At 46.7% G+C, this 26,590-nt stretch overlaps 1 protein-coding gene and 1 long non-coding RNA gene across 2 annotated transcripts; one reads left to right on the top strand and one right to left on the bottom strand.

Moving 5' to 3' along the window:
- Window positions 1–1,185: 1,185 nt before the first annotated feature.
- Window positions 1,186–26,136, top strand: Alox5ap (arachidonate 5-lipoxygenase activating protein). Its single transcript, XM_003477260.5, has 5 exons — window positions 1,186–1,363; window positions 7,960–8,059; window positions 15,413–15,483; window positions 18,625–18,706; window positions 25,665–26,136. The coding sequence occupies exons 1-5, from the start codon at window positions 1,294–1,296 to the stop codon at window positions 25,825–25,827; spliced, it is 486 nt and encodes a 161-aa protein (XP_003477308.2). The 5' UTR covers window positions 1,186–1,293; the 3' UTR covers window positions 25,828–26,136.
- LOC134471969 (uncharacterized) lies at window positions 16,506–21,239 on the bottom strand. Its single transcript, XR_010041757.1, has 3 exons — window positions 21,180–21,239; window positions 17,238–17,416; window positions 16,506–17,088 (listed from the first exon to the last, which is right to left on the bottom strand). It is a non-coding gene; the product is annotated as an uncharacterized LOC134471969 (long non-coding RNA).
- Window positions 26,137–26,590: the final 454 nt, after the last annotated feature.

Here is a 26,590-nt window from a genome sequence, read left to right on the forward strand (position 1 = left end):
GGCCTCCAGTTCTTATAATAAATCTGTCTTCAGGAGAACCCTGACTAATATACATTCTATACTCTGTGTACAAATTGAGTACTTTTTGAAGAGTGCAGGATGTACTCAAGGGTGTCATGAGCCTCCTGACTGTCCCTGACTGGCTTCTGCACAACCGAGCTCTGGACGCTGCCTCTGCCAACATCTTTCTCTTGAAGCTGAACCAAGGACGCTGCCGACACAGGCGTGGAGCATGGTCTCTTCCCACAATGTGGCCTGGCTTACGATGCCTGCTGTCACCAATGATAGTGGCTGCTCTTCTCTTTCAAAGTGAGGTTTTGATGAAAACACTTCTTAACCACTGACAAATAGTTGAATCTTGGATAAGTATTGCAGGGATCTTGCTTTCTCTAGTAAACTCCAGGGGCTTGATGTTCACACAGAGGCAGCTGTCCTGTGCAATGCCAGGACAGTGCCTCCCCCAACCCAGCCCTCCCTGCAGGTCTGGTCTTACCCTTGCTGTGACAGTAGAGACTCACTGCTCTTTAGATTGGCAAGAGTTTCAGGGAAGGTATTTTTAGAATTGCTTCAGAAAAGCTAGTGGCAGTGTTTAATCAGCTTTGGAAGTTTTCCTTAGAGATCATCTGAAACTCCATCTCTTACAAATTCGTTGTTTTAGTTTTAATCTTTGGCTGAATTCTTTAGTTCTTTTCACTAATTTTATTCTGCAGGAATGGAGACACGAGCTATATCACACACGTCACCCTTCCTCCCTCCCTTCCTTCTAGTTTATGTGGTTGCTACTGTGATTCCTCCTATGTGTTATGTGACATTTTCCTCCTAAGAGTTCAAGGATCGAAGAACAGTGCTCAGGACACAGGCCTTTTTGGTACTGCAACATAAAAAGTACCATTTGCCTTTTTCTTTGTTGATGATAGAGCTGACAGTGGCTTCCAGATTCTCTGGCTCCTACGGGGCGCTCGTGCTGCTCAGGGTTTGTTTCAAAATTTGCTCCAGGCACTCAGGGAAGCCTTGCATGCAGAGCAAGGCATGTGAGTGTGCGGGTGTGTGTGCTTCTCCCCACTCCCTGCTTCCCCTGGCACTTGGCAGACACTTCAGTGGCAAATCAAAAATAGAAAGAATGGAAGAAGGAGGAGGAGGAAGAGGAAGAGGAGGAGGAAGGAGAAGGCAGCCCTGTGTAACCCCTGGAAATTCTAATGATGCAAGGCAGTGCAGGCCTGCACTTCCTCTTCCTGCTCAGCACAGGCAGCAGGGCTGGGCCACCCAGTCTCCTGGGGAGAGCTCAAAGCAAGCATGGATCAAGAAGCCGTGGGCAACATCGTCCTGCTGGCCATCGTCACCCTCATCAGTGTGGTCCAGAACGGTAAGGGAAGGGATTGTCTGCAATTGTGAGGCAAGTGTGTTGTGTGTGTGTGCATGCTAGCAATGTTGCTTTGTAGTTTTGTGGCAATGTGGCATTTTCTTCTGGCTGATCTTTTTCTCCCTTTAGTGGTGATGGCTAGTCAGGTTTGTGGAGAAAAGGCAGAGTCTAAAGTGCTTGGGGGAAAAAAGCCCTCACAGAATGGTCTTCCATCAGCAATTAGCATTAATTAATGTGTCCAGGGAAAGGGTAGGAGGTAAAGAGCCTCGGAAGGGAACATGAGACACACACATTCACTCAGACACCAGGCTTAACGAACCTTCCTGAATGCAGCTGAGGTGACTTGTCATCTATAGACGGGATAATAAGGGAAAAAATGAACTTAGCAGGTAGAAAGGGGAAATAAATATATCATTACTTTACTTCGGTGTTTTTTTCTTTTGAAGAAAAAATTCTTTTTTCTATAGCAAAGCATAAGTTTTTGAGGTATTTTTCATATTCATTATATACACAGAGAGAGAGAGAGTTTGCAATTTGCCTCTCCATTAACCTTGCTATCAGTGCAAAAGCAGACAGGAGGTCCAGGGCTGAAGGAGGAAGGGCTCTGTGGAACCATCTGGGGAGGGCTCAGAATATTTTCTAAGACTCTCCAAGGGCTGTGTGCTTTATAGTTTAGTGAGATAGAGAAGGTGATTGCTAAGGGCAGCTGCCATGCTTCACAGTTCCTGAACATTTACACACTGTCACACTTTGGAACTTGCAATGCTGAAACGTTCGTGTATCCCCATATCTGCCCCCATCTGAGTGTGCCAGACACTGGTGATTTTTACCTGTTGGATGCAGAGCCAGGCTTCCCCTCAGCCTCCTGTAGAGAGAATGCAACTTTGCACACTCTGTGTGTATTTCCTCCATGGAGCAGCGCTGTGCAGTTTTAAATCACACATTGTCAAGCTGCAGCTCAGAAAGGGAACCAGTGGCTTGTTAAGCCACTGCTTCCTCAGCTTGCTATTTCACACAGGGCTTCCTTGGCCCCTTGAATTGATAAGGGCTTCGGTAAGTATTCAACCTGCCTCTGGGCTCTGCAAGGACTGCTGGCCACCTAGGGATACAGCCCTGAGCCAGACAGCTTCAGGAAAGGACGACAGCAAGGGTGACGCCCCTGTTGCATGGGTGGGTGGGCAGCGCCCATTTGGTACTGGGTATGCTCAGCTCCAGACTTCACCCTCTGCCTGTCAGTCTGATAGAGGGGCATCCCTCCCCCCATACCCTCTCACCAGCCATGCAGGGGCTGGGCTCAGCTGGAAATTCAAGTTTACTCTCAGCTGCTCCCTTTCGGTTCAGAGACAAGCCAGGGAAGCTGCCTGGCTCCTTACATGAACAGAGTCTCTTCACCACTGAGAGGACCAGGGACCTGCTCCTGCTCCAGCTTAAGGTTATTGGCGTCTCCACAGCAGTGGAGCGAACCTTGAACAGGGAAGGCAATGATGAGAGTCCAAGTTGTTTTTGGCAGGTGGGATGAAATCTTCTATCGTACGAATGGGAGAGGAGGTGGAATTATAGATGGAAAAATGTCAGTGCCTTCGCAACCACACTGAATACTTGACCCCTCACAAGAGGGCAAGAAGGGAGCACAATCCCATGAACAGCGGTCCACAGAATGCTGAGAGTGCCAGAGGCCCTCAGGTTGGGGGCACACAAGTATGGATCAAAGGGAAGCTACATTTTCAGGCTGGAGATTTTTTCACAGTGAGCAAATAGGAATAGAGCGGGGTGGCATGGCACGTACTCCATCGGCCCCGTGTCTTCCCAGCTAGGGCAGCGCATAACAAGTGTGCCTTTGCACAGAGCGGTTCCACTTATGTTTGTGGAAGGGAGCTTCTGCTGCCCATGGAGCAGCAGGGGCCCTGCCCTCCTCTCAGAGGCTGGTCATGCTTTCCTCTTAGGGAAGGCTGTGAACTCCCCAGTGGTACTGAAATCTTCTCTGAGGACTTTTTGTAACTGCTGCATATATTTGTTCTGACCAACAAGAAAATTCAAATAGACTGAGAGATAACACCTTTACCTGTGTGCCCTGTGAGATTTTAGGCAAACACAGAGGTCTAGGTGTGTGCCCAGGCCTCTCTTTGCAATTCTAATTAACCTCAATGCAATGCTACACCTCTGAGTTCAAAGAAGTATGCAAAAACTGCGCTCCTCTGTCCCCACCCCCAAAGGCCTTTCTGGAATCTTCCCGTTAGTTTTGAAAACGATTTCCCTGTTATTACCAAGCACTGACCACTCTTTGTGCCAGGACAACAAGGTACAGTATCACACCTGACTGTGACAGCATGCGGTCACCACAGTCTTGGTACAGCTGCGAAGATGATTTGGGGAGGATGGGCACGGCCCTGCCTGCCTCCTGCAACTTCCTCCTCTGCCTTCAAATGCCACCTAGTCATCAAGATCTCTGAGCTTGTGCCTCTCTTCTATTTTGATCCAGCAGAATGCGAATGTGGCACAACAGAGCAAGTTTAAAATGCATCGTTCTAAAAAATCCAGACCAGAACTATCAGAGCCTGGGTTCCCAGGGAGTATAGATAGATGTGTTTTCTGTGAATAGCAGCAGAGAGCCGTCATTTTCTTCTGCTGAGGGGCCAGGAGCTCTGATAGGAGGAAACCTGGGGAAAACAGACGCTCCCTAACTTACGATGATTCCAGTTACGATTTTTGAACTTTATAATGGCTCAAAAGTGTACTCATCTAGCCATTCTGTGTTTTTCACCTTCAGTGAAAACTCTGTGAAATGCTCAGTGATATAAAATTGCCTTTGGGTTGATGGTGTTGTGCATCTGTGAGTCCTGGAAGCGCTCTGCACATCTTGAGAACAGGATAAGCTGCACCGTTCCACAGGCCAGGTGGACCGAAGGCAGTTTTGACTTATGATAGTTTCAGGTTACGATGGGTTTATGGGGAAGTGATTTTATCCTAAGCAGAGAAGCAATTGCTTTTGGAGAAAGTGATTTCTCCTAGAAAGCAAACTAATGAGCCTGAGAGAAGGCGAGCAGAGGGACAAAGCATTCGGAGACACTGAACAAGACACAGTGAAGGCAGCGTGGTGACTGCAGAGAATGCAGGGGACGGGTGGCCCCTGGCAGGGTTCTGTCTGTTCCCACAGCCCTCCTGGTTGTAGGGGAACCTTCCAGGGGAAGTTACCTCCTTGAACTTCATTCTTGTTCTGTAGCCCATAAAGGAGATGGCCCGGGCCTCCTGGGCATGTTGTGTGAAGGAGGAACTGAGCTCTCATCCTCCCTGCCGCCCCCATCCCAGCTCTCACGCCCACAGGGGCCTCGTGGGTGCCATGCTGGAAGGCTTACCATCCAGCTGGGTGTCTGATGGGTTCTAGACACAAAATCACAGGCTCGTGAGGCATCCTCAGTGCTCCTGCACGTACACTAGACTAATGGGGAACTTGTACAGCTCTGCGTTTGCCTTTCCTATTCCGAGGCCTCTGGTCACTCTGGGCAAGCACAGTGCTTCATCTGTGCATTGTATCATCTCCTTTAATCCCTGCACTTATGAAATATATATCATTCCTCATCCCCATCTTACAGACAGGCAGCCAGGCTGGAGATGTTATACCATTGTTGGAAAGTCCCAGGGTCAGGACTGGTAAAGCTGGGGTTCAAACTTGAATATCTGACTGCAGAAAGGAGACACTTACCCCATTTATGTTGCCTCAGATAAATTACCTCCAGCCCCAACTACTTAGGAAGTCCTTGCTTACGGTAAGCTGAAATCTGCTGCCTGATATCTTCTGTCTTGTGGTTCTGGTACTATGGTCTAGCAAAACTGTATCTGTGGCTTCTATATTTACAATGTCAGTTGTAAGTTCCCTTCTGCAATAATATCATTTCTCATTTTTTAACTTGTCGGAGCCTCAGGTTGAGAAGTAAAATTACTAGTAATCTTCATATGTGGTTGCTGCTGGCATTGCATGAGCTAGCACAGGTATGGTGGCTAACAGTACCCAGTATGTGGAGCTTCTCCACAGCTGTTTGCAGCCCCATGCACATGTGTCTCTGCTGATTTTGGCTTAGTGCTAGCAGCCAGCCATGATCAGAGTGTTTGCGGTCTTTGGATGCATTTCTGCAGTCCACTGTAGGCTCACCAGGGAATGAGCAGGGGGAATGGGCAGTGAGGAGTGGACAAATTTACCAACTCTTACAAATTAAGCTTAAAAAGAAAGGCGAGGCAGATCTTAGTGAAATAATGAACAGGGAAGGCTTGCTTTGTTTTTGTTTTGTGGACAGGAAAGATCTGATGGTGTTTCAAGGGGCAAGAGGAGGAGAAGCGAGTGATGAAACACACGGGGGTGGGGGCGGCGGTTAAAGGAATGGGCCAGCATCACAGGTGGAGGGCTTAGCCTGGGCAAATGAAGGTGTTTATGTGTCTGAACAAAGAGAGGCAGATGCAGAGGATACCCAAGCCGTGTTGCTAGGTGAAGAAAGAACCCATGTTTCCTAGTATAGTTCCATTTATATGTTCAGAGGCAAGGGCCACCGTCTTGGGTTCTGGAAAGATGATCGGAATTTTCTTTCATCCTCACTGCTAGGTGTGACACTGGACAGGTGTGTTACAGGCTGCATAGCAGGTGGCATCCTGCAGCCAACTTTCACATACAGCAAGGACAGACAGCCTCACAGGCTCTGCTGTGAGAAAGTTACTTCATCTCCTTGAGTGGTGGTGACCTTGTCTGCAGAGGAGGGACAGCTCTTCCTGTTCACAGAGGCTGTGCATGGTTCAGTGAGGGCATGCATGTCACAAGCCCGTCGGATGCCTAGAGAGCAGAGGGTCTCTGCTTTGTACAAGCTAGCACACTCAAAATGGGCATGTGCCTACAGAAAGAGTGTATTTTGCCCAAATTAAAGGCTTTTATTCATCTGTACCACTTGTAAGGATGGCCTTGTCATGCCTATTTTATTTTATTTTATTTTTTGGAGAGAATGTCTCGTTGTATAGCTCAGGTTGGCTTGAACTCACCGTGTAACCCTGGCTGGCCTTGAACTTACAGCAATCTTCCTGCCTCAGCCTTCTGAGTGCTGGGATTATGCACATGCACCACCACGCCTAGCTAGTGGCAAAAATAAATCTAATGTCTTTTTGAGGAGGCTGGTACGGGGTTGATGGAAAGGAAACCAGCCATTTCCTTCCTTTTCGCTCTTGAAGTTGGAGTACAAAATTATAACAGAGAGAAAGAGAGAGAGAAGAGAAGCGTTCATTCCCGCACCACCCAGTTTAGTCACACCCTGCAAAAGTGTCCCCGCAGCATCTCTTCCATGCCCTCCACCCTCATCAGCTCTGCCCCCTCTGTGGGTCCGACCCTTTAAACGCCCACTGCTGAAGACAGAGTGGCCACGTCACTAGGTGCCTGTGTAAGCCCTGCGATAGCTGCTTGTTGCTCCTAAACAGAACCAGGTTCTGGTTCTCTTCGTGTGCTCCCATGAAGGCCCAGGCTCTTTGCTAAGCTGGAGGACTCTTCTCCATGACTGCCTGCAGCAGGGACCCGAGTCCTGTGTCCTGTTGACCACCTGACGGCGCTTTCCCAGGCTCTCCCTTCTCTCCCACTGTGCAGTTTATTCTGCCTGCTGTATGTGATCTGCTTCCTCTTCTGCCATCCTTGCCAGAACACAAGTGCCTCGGCCAAAGCTCTTCGGCTGCTTTGTTCTCAGATGCAAGCTGAGTGTTGGATGGGAGGCAAGTGACAGCCAACCCATGCCATTGAAAGAACAACTCACTGCCGGCCTCTTTGGCCTCTTCTGTAGTTCTGCTGGGTCTTGCTCCCCAGTTCTCCCCATTCCCCCATCCTAAGCAGGACATTTTGACTCCCATACAGTTCCTTCCTTCCTTCCTTCCTTCCTTCCTTCCTTCCTTCCTTCCTTCCTTCCTTTCTTTTTCTTAATTCCCAAATAGTTCTTGCCCCTGGACCTTTGCATGTGCTCTGCCAATGGAAAAGTGTGATCTCTCTTTTGTCCCCTGCTTTTTTCATCTACTTGGATAATTCCTGCTTGTTCTTCACGTCTTTTCTGAAGCATTGTTCCTCCTAGGAATCCTTCTGTGACCCAAACAATAAGGGAAGCTTCCTCCTTTGACCCTGATGGCACCTTGTCCTCCTGAAGACCCGTTTTGGGGTAGCAGTTGAGGCAGGGTCTCGCTATGTATTCAAGCTAGTTTTGAATTCGCTGTGTAGCCCAGGCCAACCTTGAACCCATTGCAACCTTCCTGCCTCAGCCTCTTGAAAGCCATGTTAGGTTTTTGAAGACTCATTTTGACATGATGATTTCCAGTGGAATTTCTGCTTTCCCTTTTTGTCTTTAGACCGTGAGATGTTTAGAGCAGAGGCTCTCTCTATATCACTCACTCTCGTATCTTTAACACCAAACCCAGTGATCAGGAGAGAGCAGCTGCTGAATGTGTTGTTGCTAAAGGATATTCGATGGAGGACATTTAGGGCCATCTGGGGCTCAGTCCAAGAAAGCACTGGAATGTTCTAATTTGTAGTGGAAGAGCAGATTCCTAAACCCGCCTGATGTGAACCGAGTATAAACTTTTCTCTCTGACAGCGTTCTTTGCCCACAAGGTGGAGCATGAAAGCAAGACCAGCAATGGGCGCAGCTTCCAGAGGACGGGGACGTTTGCCTTTGAGCGCGTCTACACTGCCAAGTGAGTCCAAACCCTGGAGCTTCTGGCTCACAGGGTGGAGATGGGGGTATGGGGAGCCTCCTTGCGGGAATAAGATCACCTTCAAGGCTGCATGCTTGGCCGGGCCAACCTTCAGGTGCCCAGGAGGTAGGTTCCTGTGAGGTGGGGGTTCTCTGCAAGGCTTTGCAGACGCCCTTCAGCATCTCAGTGTGTGGAAGAGTGAGAAGCAAGGAAGTGAGCACACGCGTAGCTCCTGCAACACCTGAGAGATTCATTCAGCTGGAAGCTCCAGCCAAGAGGTGACCTCAGGTGCCCAGAGCTCCTTCCAAAGGGGAGTCAGGGCCACCCACGGAGGGTGTGTTTAGAATGACAACAGCACAGACAAACTGAGGGGTGAGGGCGGGAGGAGGGCAGCTGGAGGAGGGTTGCCCTGGGGCCTCTGCTGGTTTCCTGTGGCTCACACCTACTCTAAGGGAGCTTGGTGGGACAGCTCCTCAGCCTCACCAGATCCCTTGCATCAGTCCTTGGCCTCCCTTAGGTGGCGTGTATGCTTTTGGAGAACTCTTGAGGGGTGCAATCCTCATTGGAATTTTCCATTATTTTGAAGAATAGATGAAGGCCAACCTCCTTCTCCCTCAACTTCTAAATTACTATGTGCCTTAACTGAACCACTCAGGGGACAAGCTGGCAGGGTCATCATGGGTTGACGCTCTGGGACCTTGTCCTCTTTAGACCTTTAGCTTTTTCAGGCCACTCCTGAATGCTCAGCAAACCCCCCAGGCCCCTGCCCTCTGTCCAGGCCACCTGCTCCGCTCCACTCCCCCCCCCCCCAGCACACACACCTCAGCATTCTTGGCATAATTACCCATGGGGCATTATTCTTACACTCAGCAAAAGAAGTTCAAAGATGTGAGCTAAGAGACACTGCAGACCCATTTGGAGGCAGGCAGGGAAAACATGCATGTTGCTATTGGCTTCTTTGCAGCATTTTCAGGGGTATCAATATCTGTCAAGAAGGCATCTGGTCAGGGATGAAGCCAAACAAAATCTCTCTGAAATGAACCCCAAAAAAGCATCACCACTCTGGAAGAGAAGCTTCCTCCTGTCCAGATGTCCAGGTGTCCGGAAGACTGTGTACACTTGCTTTGATACTGCATCTGTTTTATTCTTTCATGAATGGGGATTGAACTCAGGGCCTTCTCCCAGCCCTTCGCACGTTTGATTTTAAGACTGGGTCTTACTAAGTCATTAAGTTGCCCGCGCAGGGTCTCACTTGTGATCCACCTGCCTCAGCCTCTCAGGGTGCTAAGATTACAGGCATACACCACCAGCATTCTTATTTGTGGTCTAGCTCCTCTACTCTGGAGAAGCCACAGTAAAATTTCACTGCATCTGCTTAGCACTTAAGGTTCCATTTTGCTGACAATGAAGAAGAAACAGGGCAGGCTGAGTTGTCCCGTTTCTGTCACTTGTCCTCAGGAGCAAAACAGCTATTTCTAAGAAGCCAGTGTGCTTATGCCTCATTGGCTATCAGCTTCTAAATTGCAGAAGTGCCCTTTGACTGGTGGCTGGGAGGGTGGTTAGAAGTTCTGCAATTGTATATGGTCCAGAGATAAGAAGGTGCAAAAAGGGAGTAAGGGGTAACTAACCACAGCTTAGGGGTCCTTGCGTGTAGAAGCTCAGAACAGTTTGCAAAATCCATATGTCTTTGCCACTGAGCTCTTGTGAGAGGGTTAGGAAAAGATTGATGGGAAAGGAGAGAATGCAAGGAGAGCCCAGAAGTAAGGTAGCAGAAGTAAGAAGTAAAGTTGCTCAGACACTGCTGCGGTTCTGTTATAAAAACCACTTCCCCTCTGGCCCAATAAAGGTGTGTGCATGACTGTGGATTGTAAGAGGGGCCTGTCTTAGGTACTTATCTTGTTGTTGAAACAAAATACCCAACACTCAAAGTTAAAGGGAGAAAAGGTTTATTTAGCTCACAGTTTGTAGAGGTTTCAGGCCACAATCACAACAGGTCATGGTGGCAGAAGATGGCAACAGCAGTGAGAGGGAGGGAGGAGAGAGAGAGGAGAGAGAAAAAGAGAGGAGAGAGAGTGAGAGATAGAGAGAGAGAGAAGCCTCTTTCTGCCCCTTATATTGTATGCAAGCTACCTGCTGAGGCAGCGGTAGCACTCATACCCTTAATCCTAGTTTTGGACCATGAGTCAATCACAGACTCTAGATTTAACCATCTCTGAAAAGCATAACTGTATGAGGCTTTGGGGGGATGTCTAGACATAAACCATAATGGTAAGAGATCAGTTCAACAGGCTACTGTGTGCTGACAAGAGCCAGGGGCACCCAGGATGTTTGCCTGTGCTAGCAGACTCTGGGAGGGGGTTATGTGTTGTTTTAGTAGAGGTTGTTACCGGCAATAGCTTCCTCAAGGGCCTTAAAAATGCCGGCAAAGGGATGTAAGATATCTGTTTGGAGTGCAGGAGGAAAACAGCATGACTTTAATCTTGTTATCCAAAGCATAGGAAATGAAGACTCATTTTTTAAATAATCAGATTGACAGTAGCATCTGCATGTAATGTATACATAACTGTACCTGTCAGAGTTTCATGATCAAAACCCCTGGTCGATAGGATATGGGATCATAAATGTTTCGATGCCCTGGATATGAAAGAAAAATGTAAACAATAAGTAATGCTAGTAGATTGATGCATTTTATTTCAGCATAAAACATGACTGTTGACAGAGACAGAGAGCCGGAGGTTCTGAGGCAGGGGATGTACGGACCTTTCAGCTGAGACTTGGCCTGGATTGCTGAGCTGATCCACCACCGGGCTCCCTTGATGGCAGCACTGAGTCAGGGGTTGGGAGCCCAGAAGAGCTGGAGATTGACTCTCTGCTCGCAGTACAAAATACAGTTCAGTGCTCCACTCTCAGAGGACAAACATGACCTTGGTCACAGTGCAGCTTTGGAGAAAAATCCTCAGGTCAGTTTGTGGACCTGAGGATCCGATCTTTCCTGTGAGTACAGAAGAGAGAATGGGTCTCTGGAGATACACAATTTCCTAAAATGTGTCCTGTGGATTCCAACTTCAGGGGTCCTTAGCAGGTGTTACAGGGAAGGACAAGTTCGTGACACCCTGACTTTTGAGAACCTGTGACATATTAGGGAACACTGAGACTCTTGGCCTCTAAAAGGGGATATTTTAGTTAACCACAAATGGTCCCTACCTCCTTGTGTTTGTTCTAAAACACACTTGAAACATTGCAGCCCCACATCACTTCACCTCCTGTGTCTATTGGCGCTCATTGTAACTTCACTTTGAAGTAGTGTAGACTGGTACAGTTATTTGAAGGTGATAGGTGTAAAATGACCTTATTGATTAGTACTGAGACCACTTCTGGACCATTATTCATAGCTCTTTACTCTAAATCAATGCAAACCAGTTAGCAGAACCTTAAAGCGTTCTTCTATTGTATTCCTAGAGGAGCGAAAGGAAAGGATAACAATGCAAGCCCTTTTCTCCATAAAAAGAGGAAGTGTGCAGGGCATCAAATAGAACACAGCACAGCAAATTAGTGCCAGATTTGCTGGGCAGCTCATATTCAAGAAACATAAGTCAAAATGGGTTTGTCTGTTTTGCAGAAAAAAATGGCATGAGACTCCCTAGAAGAAAATTCTTAGTAACAGCAGCAGCAGCAGCAGCAATAATAATATGTGATTAGAAAAAGACATGTCCATTGAGGGAAGAGAGAAGACAAAGGAGAAATAATCGCCACTGTTTACTGAATGTTTCCTGTAAACCACACAGAGCTTCCTGTTACTGTGTTCCCACAACAGTGCAGCAGGGTGCTTACTAAGGACTCCCTTCGCTCTTAGGCCGAGCACACAGAAGCTCTGTGAGGCTGGGGTAGCTGCCTACCTTCACACAGCCAGGTGGCAGCCCTGGCTCTGGCCTCGGACTGTGTGAACCCATGAGCAGTGGTGCAGCTCCCTGGCGGGACTCAAACTGTGCCACCACCCAGAGCTCCTTGACTTGAGCCCAGCAGCAGCACCCCAAGGTGTGTGTGTGTGTGTGTGTGTGTGCAGGAAGGGAAAACTGGCTGGGATATTGGGGTGGTAAATGTGCTAGAAATCCTCAATGGGAAGAGGGACAGGCTTGAACTGTATTGAGGGGTAATACTCAGAGAATGTTCTGGAAATCCCAAGAAATAGTCCACTGATGGGAGAGTTTCCTTCAACTCCAGACAGACCATGTTTTATTAGGACCCAAGGTGACTTGAAATAATAGGAATGGTTAAAGGACTGATTCAGTGTCATCACTGCACATTTCTCTTGAATGAGAAAATTCCTGGACAACTAAGGATTTCCTTTTCAAGCAGAAAAAAAAAATCACTGTTAAACAACAACAAAAAGACCCAGAAACATGAGAATGAGGAAGAAGCTGGGGAAATAGGTTTTCCAACTCTAAGAGTATAGATATTGTATCTCATTGACATGACACGGTTTTTAACCCACTGAAAAAGGATTTTTTTTCTCTAGTTCTCTTCAACTGGAAAATGAATCCCATTTTCTCAGTCACGAGGCTGCAATTTTGTGCCTCTAATAATGGGTAAGAATAGCAGTGGGGCTGGCACAGAGTTGTAACTGCGCCTGTTTGTTTGTGGCATCCAAACGGACCCCTCATAAGGACCTCTTAGCCCTTGGGGCTGTTACCAGATCAGTGACAATTCAAGGTCACCAGGGGTGCGTTTTCCCCGTCCTGTGCCTGGTGTAGGCTGGGAGACAGGATGCATGGGTTCCTTGCCCACTACATTCACTGGCTTCTCCAGGGAAGTCTTTTGGCCATCGGAGGGGCATGACAGTCCCTGCAATCAGGCAAGGACAGTATGATCTCTTGGGGTCTCTGTAGTGCTGCCTGATCCAAATGTATTAGCAGCTTTCTGTAACTATAATGAAATACCTGACACGGACTATTTATTAAGTATATAGGGACTCTCAGTTCTGGAGAGGTGTGCATACCATAGGAGGAACATATGTGTGTGTTCCTATAAAAACCAGGAGTGTGTGTGTGTTCCTATAAAAACCAGGAAGGAGAGACAGAAAGATCAGCGGGGGAGGGAGAGAGAGACAAGACATGGCATGTGCATGTGGGTCCCCCCCCCGCATTCTTTTTAAAAATTTTTATGAGCACATTTGCAATATGTGATGATTATATTCTAATAGAGAGCTGGTACATATACATAACACATCTTAACTATTTCAATGTTCCTTTTTTTCCATCTCTACTTTCCCTTTTCTTTTGCAAACAATTTACCTCCCTATTCCTATTATTTATCTTTCATTTGCACTTTCAGTGACCTGAGAACCTCCCTTTCAGCCTCGCCTCCTAAAAGGTGCCTGCACCTCCCAGTAGGGTCCCTCCAGGAGTCCAACTTCTAACACACACAAGAGAAGGGTTTCGGGGCTCACTTCCCATATTCAAACAGCAGATAGCACTCAAATTTTTGATGGTAGCAGTTTAAAAAAAGCAGTTTGAAAATCACATCTTTACTTTTATCTATGTAATTTGAATCCCGTTAACCTATGGTCCTCAAACTTGAGCATGCGCCTGGAGGGTTTGTTAAAAAGCAGTTATGGAGCCCCTCCATTAAGTTTTGATTCTGCAGGTCTGAGGAGGATGCATACATTCGCCTGTATGCCTGGGGCGGCTATGCTGACACTGCTGGTCAGAAATGACACACACCTTACACCAGACCTCAGACACATAGACTAGCTTCTTTGGACCTCAGAGCTGTTTTCAGTCTCTTGTTTTACAGATGAGGAAACTAAGTCCAGAGACACTGCTTTGCCACTAGTGAAAAGCTGGTTAAAGGCAGGGTGAGGACTTAGGTCTCTGCAAGTGCCCCTTCTGCTGTACCCTATTGTCTCCCTTATTTGCCTGCCGTGTCTTGTTCTGTTGGTTTTCTGTGTTTGCGGTTCACTTATTGCTCCGATCTAGACTGCAGACTCCTCATGAGTACACCTCTTGTTTAATTTAATACAAAGAGTTATCAGCCTGGCTATGAGAACCTGGCTTTACCTTGTTGGGAGACTCTGGGCAAGTTATTCTGCTACCAAGACATCAGAGTCTTTTCTGAAACTTTAGCAGAACTGAGGCAGAAAGAAAAGTACTGCACTCTCTCCATACGTGACCACGTCTCTATTTCTAGGAGTTTAGGAGTACGTTAGGTTTCATGTATTCAGGCTGATAACCCGTTGCCTTTGAACTAAAGAAGATCATTTTGTGTTATCTGGGTAGGACTTGGTGTATAATTACAAGGATCCTTCAAATGGAGAAGGAGGAAGCAGAAATGATTTAACACTACAAAAATAGGGTGGCTTGGTGGTGCTGGAGCTCGTGCTTAGCATGCTGCAGACCCTAGGTTCTGTCTTCACTACCACAAAAGCAACAATGTCTTTCTGACTCTGTCTCCCTTTCTGAGTAAACATCAGAAGACTCCAGCAGCCGTTCCTGGTGACGAGGTTAGAAGGGGCCATGAGGAATACTAGAGCTCTTGAGACATGAGAGAGGGAAGGAGAGGGAGTTTCCCCTAGAGGCCGGAGGGAATACAGCCTGCTCACATCTTGTTTAAGCCCAGAGACCCATCCGAGGCTCGTGACCTCCAGAACTGTGAGACCCGAGTTTGTGTTGTTTTAAGTCACCAAGTTTGTGGCCTCTTGTTACAATGGTTGGAGAAAACTAACACAATTGTCTTGTGTACTCGTGGGAACATGGTGAGGGTAAAAGAGATGAAAGCATCAGTGTGATGCCTCAAATACAGCGAACCCCATCCCCTGAGTGGGACAAGGACCATGCCAGCACCCAGCGAGGCACCACTGCCTGTGAGCTCACTTTCCATGGAAGCTTTTGTGAATGGATCCTGGCTTCCTTAATGGTTGAAGATCGCTTTCCCAGCCTGGCTTGCAGATGTGGACCTGTGTGTATGACATTCCCGCAGCCCAGCCTTTCTCCTCTGACCCTCCCCACCTTGCTCATGACCACGTCCTGCCGTTCGCAGTGCTTGCTTTTAAATTCTGAGCAGTGCACAGGCACTGCCAGGTGCAGAAACCCTGCCAGAGCGAACATGTCAAGAAACCAGGTCTCCGGTCAGTTTCCCTGTAGGAAGAGTGTGACTGGATTCTGAGCGCATGCTTGCTTCCCACCCTTGTTTATTGACGTGGTGCCAGCTGCCCGTCGTGGGTAGATGTGAGTGGAACTATGAGAGAGGGTCTGTGTGGCCCTCGTGCAGTGGTGATTATTAATTTGGGGTTTCATTTTCAGACCACATTGCAGCAATGTGTTTTCCTGATTTCTCTCCTCCCTGTTTATTCTACAGCCAGAACTGCGTAGACGCATACCCTACCTTCCTTGTGGTGCTCTGGACTGCCGGGCTTCTTTGCAGCCAAGGTAACTGGGACTTGCCTTTGTGTGCTCTTTCTCTGCAATGCGCATCTCAGGGAAGTTCAAAGGGCAGGTACTGAGTTGAAAAGACTTTGCCTGACCTCCCGGCTCAGACCTGTGCACCCCAGGGAGCTCTTGGGACGCTGGGCTGCAGGCTGGCTTCGTGCAGCACAGTAGAGAGAGATCCTGCATTGCTAATGCATGCTCCCTGGCAGCTGGTTGAGAGCTGCGTGCTGACAAGGGTGGTTTAAGGCTAAATGTGACTCAGAATCCATAAGCAGCATTAGCTCAGTTACAAGGGCATTATAAATGAGACCGCCTGAGGGATCCATTCCAGAACTGCTGTCACTGGGCTCTTCTGTTAACAAGTTCCTGGCATGGTGGTGTTCCTTTAGGCATGTGCACCTGTGGAGCCATGGGCTGGGTGCCAGGTCCCCAGCTACCCCAGGGTTATCAGCAGCTCACATTCTTGACTTCACTAAGTCACAAGAACAGATCAACTCCCAGGGTTGATCTAAATTTGAGTGGAAACCAGAGGCACCTCCTTTAGGTATCTTTGGAGATTTAACACCCAACAGACTTGGCCACAGCTGGCATCTGTCTGGTGGCAGCTTGGTCTTTGCAGGCCAACTTCTGTGCATCAGCAGGGCTCACTTGGAAAGGCCACCGACCATCCTCCATTGAGCTGCTTAAACCTTACTGTCTTCTCCCTACTCTGTAAAGAACGTAGAGCAGATCTTACTTCCCTATTATTTTTGAGGACACTTTGGTTCAGGGAAGTGAAGTCACTTGTTCAAGGTTCCTCAACTAGGGAGCCACAGAGACAGGGTTGGAGTCTCTGTCCTTCAGTTCCAGTAAGTTCTGGATTTTCACATGTATCCTCTCACTTTATTCATTTATACAATAAACATACACGGAGCATCGACTTATATGCAAGCCCCGTGTCTGAATATACAGCGATAAATAAGACAGAGATAGCAGCGAAGCCCAGACTGGCTGGCAAGAGGAATCCTAGAAAAGTGGGTACCTGCACAGACTGTTGCCAGGAGTCAGACATCATGAAGGACAGAGGCCAGGAACAGCTCCTCACCACCTTCTGTGCCTGGAAGGTACCAGTGAGCACACCGTTTTCAAATTTCTGTCCTGAGTGAAATGAGAAACTTGAAAAATCAAGTCAAAGTCCACTTGTCCTATGAGTCATGACTCCTTTTATGTGCTCACTGGTGCAAAATTGAGATGAATTTGCAGTGGCTCCAGGGAGGTAAATTCCAGGGAGCTTGGCGGTGCTTGGAGCCTGTCAAAAATAGTATTGGAACTGCTGGGCTCTAGTATATCAGTTACCGTTGGGTGACGATTGTCTGAATGTACCAGAATTTCTCAGCTGAAAGGGGCCATGGAAATCATTCTAGCTCAAAGCTCTCCCTTTACTGAGCAGGAGCCAGAGTTCCATTGATGCAAGTGGCTTGCTTAAACTTCAAACTTGTAGAGCCTGGATTTGTTCCCTTGGTAGCCCAGGTTCCCACTGATGTCCCCATCCTCCCTCTAGAAGGACAATGGGTATGGCGCCTTTCCAAGCTAATTTCTATTAGCTCATGATCAGTTGATTTCCCACTGAAAGAGAAATGGGCCAGAAAGCCAAATCAGAGTCATCCAAGTGACAAAACCCAGGAAACACTTTGAGGCAAATCAGATTGTGACAGTGTTGTGTCTTTCAGAGGACAGGGTGAACCACAGCTTCTGAGGTGCCCCCATGTTCTTACCTGCCCTAAAACAACAGTATTTTGGAAGGCAGGAGGAGCTATGGTGCAAGCTGGATCTTGGGGAGTGATGGGCTGGAGGCAAATTCAGCAACTCCCTTGCCAACTCAGGCTCTTACTCTGCCCTTTGAGCCTCAGTTTCTCCCCTGGAAAATGGGATGGTTGAGGATCTTCTGCTGTTCCTAGGGGGAGTAAGAGAAAAAATGTGCATAAAGTCCTGACAGTGCATGGCATGCATCAGATTAAGCCTTCTAACTGTCCGTGCCTGACTATTTATGACCCACAGAAATGTCAGTTTTGCATTGAACTCACCAAGCTCAGCAAATGTTACTACTGATGCTGCTGTGGGTGGTGGCACATTTGAAATCAGAAAGACATGAGTTTGACTTCTGTGATGATTGCCTGACTTTTTCTTTCATTTGGCAAAATTTGTTTGAAGTCTGTTTATGCCAAGCTCAAAGGTGATCTAGGGAGGGACAGTGGTCCTCATGAATCTTTTGGTCTGAGCTTCATTTCCTCTTCTGTCAAATGGTGACTGAAAAGTGCTCCTTACCATGGGTCTGGGAGGCTTACAGACTCAAGTCTGGGTGGTGCCAGGGAGGCGACCGATATGTAAAAAGTTACCACCAGCAGCAGCAGTTAATTTAGGATTTAAATAATGCTTGCAAGTTCTCCAAGTGCTTTTGTATCTAGGGCCCAATTTCATTCCTACTCACTCCTAATAGGATAAAAGTGCTGATCAGCCCTTTGTCCATATGCAAAATGAGTTAACACCAACAACACTACTCTTGGGAGAGCTAGATTTTCCAACTTCTAGCTCCAAGTTCAGGATGCCTTGAAGTCACTGGGGTGCTGCTTGGGGCTCTTTCCTAAGGGACAAGAAGGCAGGCAGATTCTCCTTTCTGAGAGACCTCCTAGAAACAGTAGCAACTGTCCAGAAGAGGTGAAGCATATTTTTCTGGGAACCCCAGGAGTACAAGATGTGATTTCAAAAGCCTCAGGCGAGGGGGTCTGGGTTCAAGTTCTGCCCTCCTCTAAAGCTGACAACCTCACACACCCCTTTGACCACCTGGGCTCAGATTCCCACATCTAGAAACAGACATGTCTGTTACACTAGAAGAATTCATGCTAGCTGACAGGCACAAACTTTATAAACCATGCCACAAGAGTAGTATAAGGTAATAATAGTGTACTCATTGGAGTTCTTAAGCTTCTTCTAGCCCTTTGGTTTCTATCTGATGTTCTCGCCAGCCTCCACCCTCAGAACCTGTGGCCTCTGCTAGGTTTTGTGGCCAGCGCTGATCACTTAGTGACTGTGTTGCTGTTGTATTTACAAAGCGTACTTGGGTGTCTGCGAAACTAACTCGAGTGTTTCCATTTCTCCTCCTAGTTCCTGCTGCCTTCGCTGGACTGATGTACTTGTTTGTGAGGCAGAAGTATTTTGTGGGCTATCTGGGGGAGAGAACTCAGAGGTAGGTCCCTGGGACTGTTAAAGAACCACCGGGATGATGCCTGCTTTTCCGGCAGGAGAGGTGATAATTCTGAATGGTGTTCCAGCCACCATTTAAGGCTCTGAAAGTTCCCTTGGCAGTGGCAGGGAGGACCGTCTAGGATCTCTCCTCTCTTCCTGAGCTTTGAGGGCTCTGACAATGCAGCTGGGGACTCGTCTAGTCTCCCCTTACAACATTTGTCCACGCAGCACTGGACTTAGGCAGGTGCTTTAAAGCCATGGGCTGTACTTTTGCAATCCCACACCTGCCACTGCCACCCTTCAGAGCTGGGCTAGAGTGACCTTATGCCTCCAGTGAGTAAAACATTTGTTGGTTGAGAGAAATGAGACTGAAAGCCTGCACCGTGCGATAAGTTCTGTTGAGTAACAGATCTTCTGGGGACCTGCGGGAAGAGGTTGAGAACATATATCACAACCATGAAGCTGTGAAGAGTCACCATTGCATTGCTTATAGAGGTTCCCAAACAGGAAGCCCCGAGTAGCCTGACACTTTCATGACACCTGCACTGGGAAATTTGGATTTTAGTGAAGAAAGTTATGGTCATTCCAAGAAGCCATAGTGAGTTACGGGATGCCTCAGTTTCCTTAGAGGCTGAAATTCCTAAAATCCCAGAGGACAGGAGGGCCAGGAACACACAGAGCCTGCTGCCTCCTGCCTTCCCCATCACTTTTCTCCCTTGTCTGCATTTACCTCCCTCTCTGTCTTTTACAATAGCACCCTCCTTCGGGGTGCAGTGGGCACTTTGTGTAGAGAGCATCCTTCAGCAGTGACAAAGGAAGTGACAGCCCCGGAGGTCAGCAGGCCCAAGAGCCGCACAGCAGGAGGCTGGGAGGGGCTGATGGGGGCCTGGGCTGTGGCCCGGAAGAAGAGTTAACTGTTCTTATGGTGCCTTCTTCCGTTGCCCCTCTCTCCCTTTGGTGGCATCCTCATCCTCTGCCCTGCGGTTCCCTGACGGCTCCTGTTCTCATCAATGACGTCTCAGGGATATCCTTTATTCTCTTCCTCCCTGCAAAGGGATCCTGCCTTCCCAGCTGACTGGCTGTTGTTAAGAGAGGAAGGAAGCCGAGTCTGGTAGTGAAGCAGGAGAGTCTTCTCTCTTGGGGCTACTCCCTCTGCAGCCCTGTTGTCCTCCAAAGCCCTGGCGATTTGGCTTGCGTACTGTTATTTTCCTTTCTCTGTCACAACTTGTTTGAATTCCTAAATTTATTTTAATTCTGGGGCAGTCTGGGGAGCACGACCCAATTTTTCCAACTGTCCCCAGGCACTTTAAGTTTTTCTTATGACAATAGTGTAGTTTGGGCCCAGGGAGTGCTAAGCTGTACCCTCAGCCTTGTTTATTTATCCTCCTAGCCTGTTTTTCATTTTTATTGATATGATTACTCATAGCTCATGTTATAGCATATTTGGGGTTATTATGTTCCTGTACACAGCTTATCTTTATTGTTTTCCCTTCCCCTTGTCCTCACTGTTCACTCTTGTTTCCTTGGACTGTTTTCCTATTATGAGAGATCCATCCTCTCATCCCATTGTATCCATCTTTATCATTCTCTTTGTACTTTGCCTCACTCAAATGAGAGTGACTGTACAGTATTTAAGCATGTGTGCTTGGTCTGTTCCATTCAACATTATACTTTTCAGATGCATACATTTATCTCAAATATCCACAAATATCTCAGATTTGTCATTCTTTACAGCTGAGTAGTATTCTATTTTATATAGACACCACATTTTCCTTCACTCATCTGTCAATGACTATATAGACTGCCTCCAGGACTTTTGTTATTGTGAATTGTGCTGGAATGTAAAGACTGGTCAGCGTGAACCCCCTCCCAATAGTATGAAATCTTAAGTTCTTTGGGGAACATACTGTCTTGGTTACTTTTCTCTCATTGCTGGGACAAAATACCCAACATCCAAAGTTAGGGAAGAAAACTATAAGTTAGCTCATAGTTTTTGGAGGTTTCAATCCATATTCAGCTGACTTCAAGGCAAAGTGGCATGGCTGAGGGTCAGCATGGCAGCTGCAGCACAAACCAGAAGCGATAAGAACAAAAGGGCAGAAAAGGGCAGAGCACACCTCCTCTCCTCCCTTAAGTTGTATGCAGGTTTCCTGCCCCTGGTGGGTGCAGCCCTCTCACTGCCAAGCCCAGTACTAGACAATGAACCAATCACAAATGTTAGACTCAGTTGCCTTCAAAAGGCCCCTGCCCCATGACTACATGAGGCTGTGGGGGACATTTAAACACAAACCATAACAGGTATCAGAGAAATAGCTGGATCATAAGGAATTTTTAATTTCAGTTCTTTGAGAAATCTCTATGTCAATTTCCATAATGGTTTGAGGCACTTCCATACTATCTTCCACAATGTCTGTATTGATTTACATCCTTACAAATGGGGTTCTTTCTTGATGAGACCAAACCAAGAGACTTACCTCGTCACTGCTTCCTCAAATGGCAGAAGACAGAATGACAGGGGGCTCAGGTGCTCTTTCAGTCTCTTTATGAGGTCACCAATTCCATTATGATGCAACCACCTCCTAGAAGCCCTAACTCTAAATGGTCACTTTGGTGACTGAGTTTCAGCATGTGAATTTTGAGGACATCTTCAGGACATGACTTTTGGCGACTTTTGGGGATGTTAAACTCAGGTAACTTGCTTTTCCTTGGATGCTCATCCACTCTTCAGTCACTCAGCATCCACTCAGTAAGTACCTGCTCCATGCCAGGCACCATGTCAATCGCTCAGGGAATCACAAGGAATGTCACTGAGCCCAAGTGTCACCTAGAGTCAGGGTTGTGTTTCAGGAGCTTATTTGTTGGATACATATTGCTTGTATGTGACATACACACAGTAGATCTAATTTTTAAAATGTGGAAGTCCTGGTCCCTTGCAGTCATTTCTGTTCCCCAATATCATTCTCTTAGAGTTTCTGGCTCTCCAAATGTGTCAATTCACCATGGTGTTACTTTACCAGAGTTCGAGAATGAGCTAGCTTCTTTTGGAAACCCTGGCACATATATTAATATCAAGGCTGGTTTCTAAAAGTGAAACCCATCCGACAACTGCACTAGAACCACCTGGAGGTGCTTATTAAAATACAGATTCCTTGCCCTAAACCTGGGTTTATAGAGTCAGAATTTCTTTGTGGGGAGGCCCAGGTACCCGCGTTTTAATGTGCTCAGGTGGTTCTGTATATACTAGAATTTGGGAACCAAACTGTCCATACTGCCCTCAGACTTTGGAGACCAGGATTTGGTTATTAGTTTTGAAACAAATGGGTCCTCCACAAGCTGTATAAAGCTTGCATGAAAGCAAAATAAATGTATGCTAAACAATTCCCATCTGGAATGTGCCAGAAACTTCTAGAATGAGTGTGGTATTGTGGATGTTAAATCAGGCTCCAGAACCCACAGCTGCAGCCCCAGCTCAACTCCACAAGCTCTCCGGTCAGTCACAATGCTCCTCACTTCCCCAGGTACATCCCGCACCCCAGTTTTCATTGTGCACACAAGAACAAGAGGAAGACAGCACTTCATGTCCCTTCTGTTCTTGGAGGTGGGGTGTAACACTGGAAATTAGTGTGGTAAAAAGAGCAGAACTCCTGCCTCACATGGGCAGTATTGAATTCCTACTGTGCCTCTTCCTGGCTGTGTGTCTTTAAGCAGATCACTCAGTCTCTCTGTTCTCAGTTTCCACAACTGGAAAATAAATTAATAATATGTCCTAACAGAGAGGATATGAGAATTAAACATGTGGCTATAAGTTACCTAGTCCCAACAGATGCTTGATAACAGATGCTGCCATTGCTGTGTCAATGTAAATTATATACCAGCTTCTACAATGAAAGAAATATCTAGGTTGTTCAAGAACAGGAGCTCCTGCATGTGCACTGTCCAGCCCCCCGTAATTCCTTCTGCCCTCCGCTCCATGTCAAGTCCCCGGCAGCTTTGCCTTAGGGTGGGGCAGGTTCTTCCTCTGCACGCACCAAGCCCACTCCCTGGAGGCACCTCTGGCCCTGTCCTTGAGAGACTTCCAAAGGTGTCAGATACGGTGCCTGCCTGGGCTCACACTCTCACTCAACCTCAGGTGTTGCTTTGACCTTCCACACTCTGTATGAGAGGAGTTAAAAGCCCTGGTCCTAGCTCCTGTAGGGCCATATGCCTTTAGGCCTCAGATCAATTTCCTAAACTCAAAAACACCAGCATTTCATCAAGAGGCACTGACATCTCATTTTTCACTCTTTTTTTTAAAAATTCTGAGTGCAAAACAGCTTCAGAAATCACTTGTTTCTGGAACAAGCATATGGTGGCCCCATTCATGTGGTAGATCTGAGCCACCACAATATTTGAATTTTCACAATTTATCTGAATCCTCTCTTCTCTGGCTCAGAAATATCCCTTCCTTTGGTTTTTTTTTTATTCTCTTCTCATTTCCTTTGCCAGTACTAGCAAAGGTGTCTGTCTCTGCTGTCACAAAGTGCCAGAGACTGGGTAGTCTAAATGGACAGAGAAGCCTGTGGTCTCATAGTCCAGATGGTGCAAATCCAAGGTCAAGGTGTTGGCAGGGTTGGTAGCTCACTGCTTTGCTTATACTTAGCCCCCTTTTCCTCATGTCTTCATGGGGTCTCCTTTGGTACCCATCTTTTTATGGGCATTGGACTGTGTAGATTGGCACTCTCCATATGACTTCTGTCCCCTGTTATTGCTTCTTTAAAGGTTCTGCCTCTAGGAGGGATGAGAAAATGAGACTGTTAATCAGAGGGTACAAAGGGTACTTGACCCTTAATAATAACATACCTGGTATTTCAAAATTGCTAAAGAAACAGATTTTTAATATTCTCACCACAAAATGATACATTGGTGACGTGATGGCTATGTTCAGTACACTGAGTGACCCTACAGTATATAGATCACAATATTGTATTGTATTCCATAAATATATACAACTATTATTCGTCAATTTAAGTCAATACAAGGGTGATTGAAAATATGGTAAATGTTAAAATTGTTTCAGTAAAAAAAAACACATTGCCATTAATCCCTCTCCAAACACTGCTCCTCACTTTGGGTTCTGGAAGCCCCTCTTTCGTGAATGTCTTCATGATGCATGATAAAAATATAGTGAATCTCGCTGCCGAGTGCCATCCGACACAAAGGCAGGTTACTAAAACCATCATGGTGGATCCTTGATCATTTCATTCACTGAATCTGGCACCTTGAGACTTCCAGCTCTTCCCTAAGGTCAAAATGACCCTGAAAGGTAAAGGATTTGAACTGATTCAGAACAGCCACCGCTGTACAACTAGAGACAAGAAAAAGAGCTTCCAGCATGCTTCAGAAAGCAGCAAGAAGGACGAGCTAAATATGCCTGAAGCGAAGGTGAGCATTTTGAGAGGGATTTAATGGCAATTTTGCTGTAATAATTTTTTTGAAAGTTTAAACACATTGTATTTTTCCATCATTCCTCATAATTTTAAAACACACTACTTCTGAATATAGTCAAATTCTGAGGTACCGAGCATTAGCATTTCAGCATAAAAATTTGAAGAGGACATAATTCAACAACACTTAGCTTTAGGACTAATTTCAGTCTCTATAAGGAGACAGGCCACCTTCATAAGCAGGACCATGAGCAGGCGAGCCTGGAGACAGGAACAAGGAAGCATCTGCTTCTGGCGCTTCTCAGGCCTTCACATGTCTGTGAGTCCCACAGGGAGCTTGTTGAAATGCAGATTCTGACTCCCTGGGCCTGAGAGGGACCTGAGATGTTCCCTTTCAACAAGCGCTGGGCAGATGCTGATGCTTTGGTTCACAGATCACACACTGAGTAGTAAACAGTTTGATCCTCAAGCGCTGAGTGACTTTCACATTCTCGCTTGTAGGAAAATTATAAGTTACATTTGATGCTTTGGGGGGTAACTTTCTAATAGATAAAATTTCCCAATTCAGAACCTGTGGATGTCAGATTCTTCCTTCTGGGTGATTGTCATGAGGAGCAGCTGGCAGCTGCAGTAGCTTTCTTGTGTAGCTGAGTTGGCTGTTCTGTTTGAGCAATCCCAAGAGTCAAAGTGTGTCCTTGAAGGGTCTTAGCTGACAACATTAACAAGCCATTTGACTGTACTTTCCAGATTACGCCAGCTCTGCTCAGATGGGCCCAGCCACAGCAGGCCTGGGATTCTGCAGACGGGGAGGGAGCACAGGGCTGCCTCTGCATGCAGTTAGGTAGTCATACCCCACTTGGGGAAACCCCTCCTGAGCCCTGATGATGCTCTGCCTAAGCACCTAAGGATTTAGGACCATCGAGAGGAGGATATGAGTATATTAAAAGGTCTCTATTCCCACTTAATAACCTAAGAGCCTGTCTTCCATTGCTGGGAGCTCAGTTCTCATTAATGGAACATGAGTTATTCCCAGTTAGCCTTAGGAGAATAAATTGAACCCCAGCTACCAAAGCACCTTTTAGCCTTACTAGAACATTTAGAGCCCCCTTCTAACATAATTCTGCATTGTATACACTACCACCAGGGCACCAGGGACATCCTCACAGGTCCTCCTGGAGATGGGATACCATAGAGAACTGAGGGTCTTTTTAATCCTTAATTGTACTGCCTGATGGTGAACAGATGCACCACTCTCCATCATCAAAGAACTGGGATTAAGGATGTCAGGAAAATGCAGAGAAACTGGTGTTGCTGAGCCCTGGTGGTGATGAGTTTTGAGGCCTAGGTCTCTTCACTTCGGCTTTGAAACACGTTCAGCAGTATTTCTATTTCAGGGAAGTGAATGGGTATGTGAAGCTTTGTTGAGTAAAAGGAGCTATGATTTGAGCCCCATGTATCTGGAAATGATGACACTTTTCTTGTGAAATGAGCATCGTGTTCACTGCATCTATGGTTTTCTCCTCCCTTCTTTTCCAGCACCCCTGGCTACATATTTGGGAAACGCATCATCCTGTTCCTGTTCCTCATGTCCCTTGCTGGTATCTTCAACTATTACCTCATCTTCTTTTTCGGAAGTGACTTTGAAAACTACATAAAGACCATAACCACCACTATCTCCCCTCTCCTGCTCATTCCCTAGCTCTCTGCTGAATTCAGGGCTGGCACTCTCTGCTAATCAATACTTGGAAGTCATCATAACTCAACTCTTTACAGGATTTAGCGCCTCTTTAGATAGCTGTAAATCTGATGACCATCTGGGCTTCACAGCTTGAGTTAACCTTGCTTTTCCAGGAAGAAAAGAGATTTCATGTCAGCTCTGCCTCTCTGACATGGCAATGACCCCAGATTTATCATTCAGATCCATGCTGTATATTTCATGATGTATCACTCTTTCTGAAGATGTTTTATGACCAGATGTATGTTTTCCTAAAATAAAAGTCACAGACAAGTCTGGGGCTGATGGCTCTGTTTTGGGGAGTATGCCTTTATAGTTGAATTAATTTGTTTGCTTCCATCTAAATGATAATAAAACACACTATCAATCCTATGGACATAAACTTCATAAAGGGTCATTTGTTGTCCAAAACACACACACTATGTGGATTGGGTTGGTACCTTTGTACTCCTGGCTTTGTGCCCAACAATTAGCACCTCATGCGGGTTACAATGTGTTGTAATTCCATGTGGGAGCCTAAAACATTGCAAGTTGTCACCAAAGAGTGGTTAAGAATGAGAAAAGTCAGTTCCTGTAGAGCAATCAAACTCACCTGAACTGAGCTTTCTAGTTGAGATGGCCAGTAGTACATGGACACTCTTCCTTTCCTGTGGAGTACCATGCTCACACCATCTTAGGAAGAGTGTGGGCCACCTCCATTTCTCCCTGAGCTGCTCGTGTGGGGAGT

Source organism: Cavia porcellus, unplaced genomic scaffold (assembly GCF_034190915.1).
Source record: "Cavia porcellus strain 051 isolate PalLab524CR breed Dunkin Hartley unplaced genomic scaffold, mCavPor4.1 scaffold_21, whole genome shotgun sequence".
NCBI lineage: Eukaryota > Metazoa > Chordata > Mammalia > Rodentia > Caviidae > Cavia > Cavia porcellus.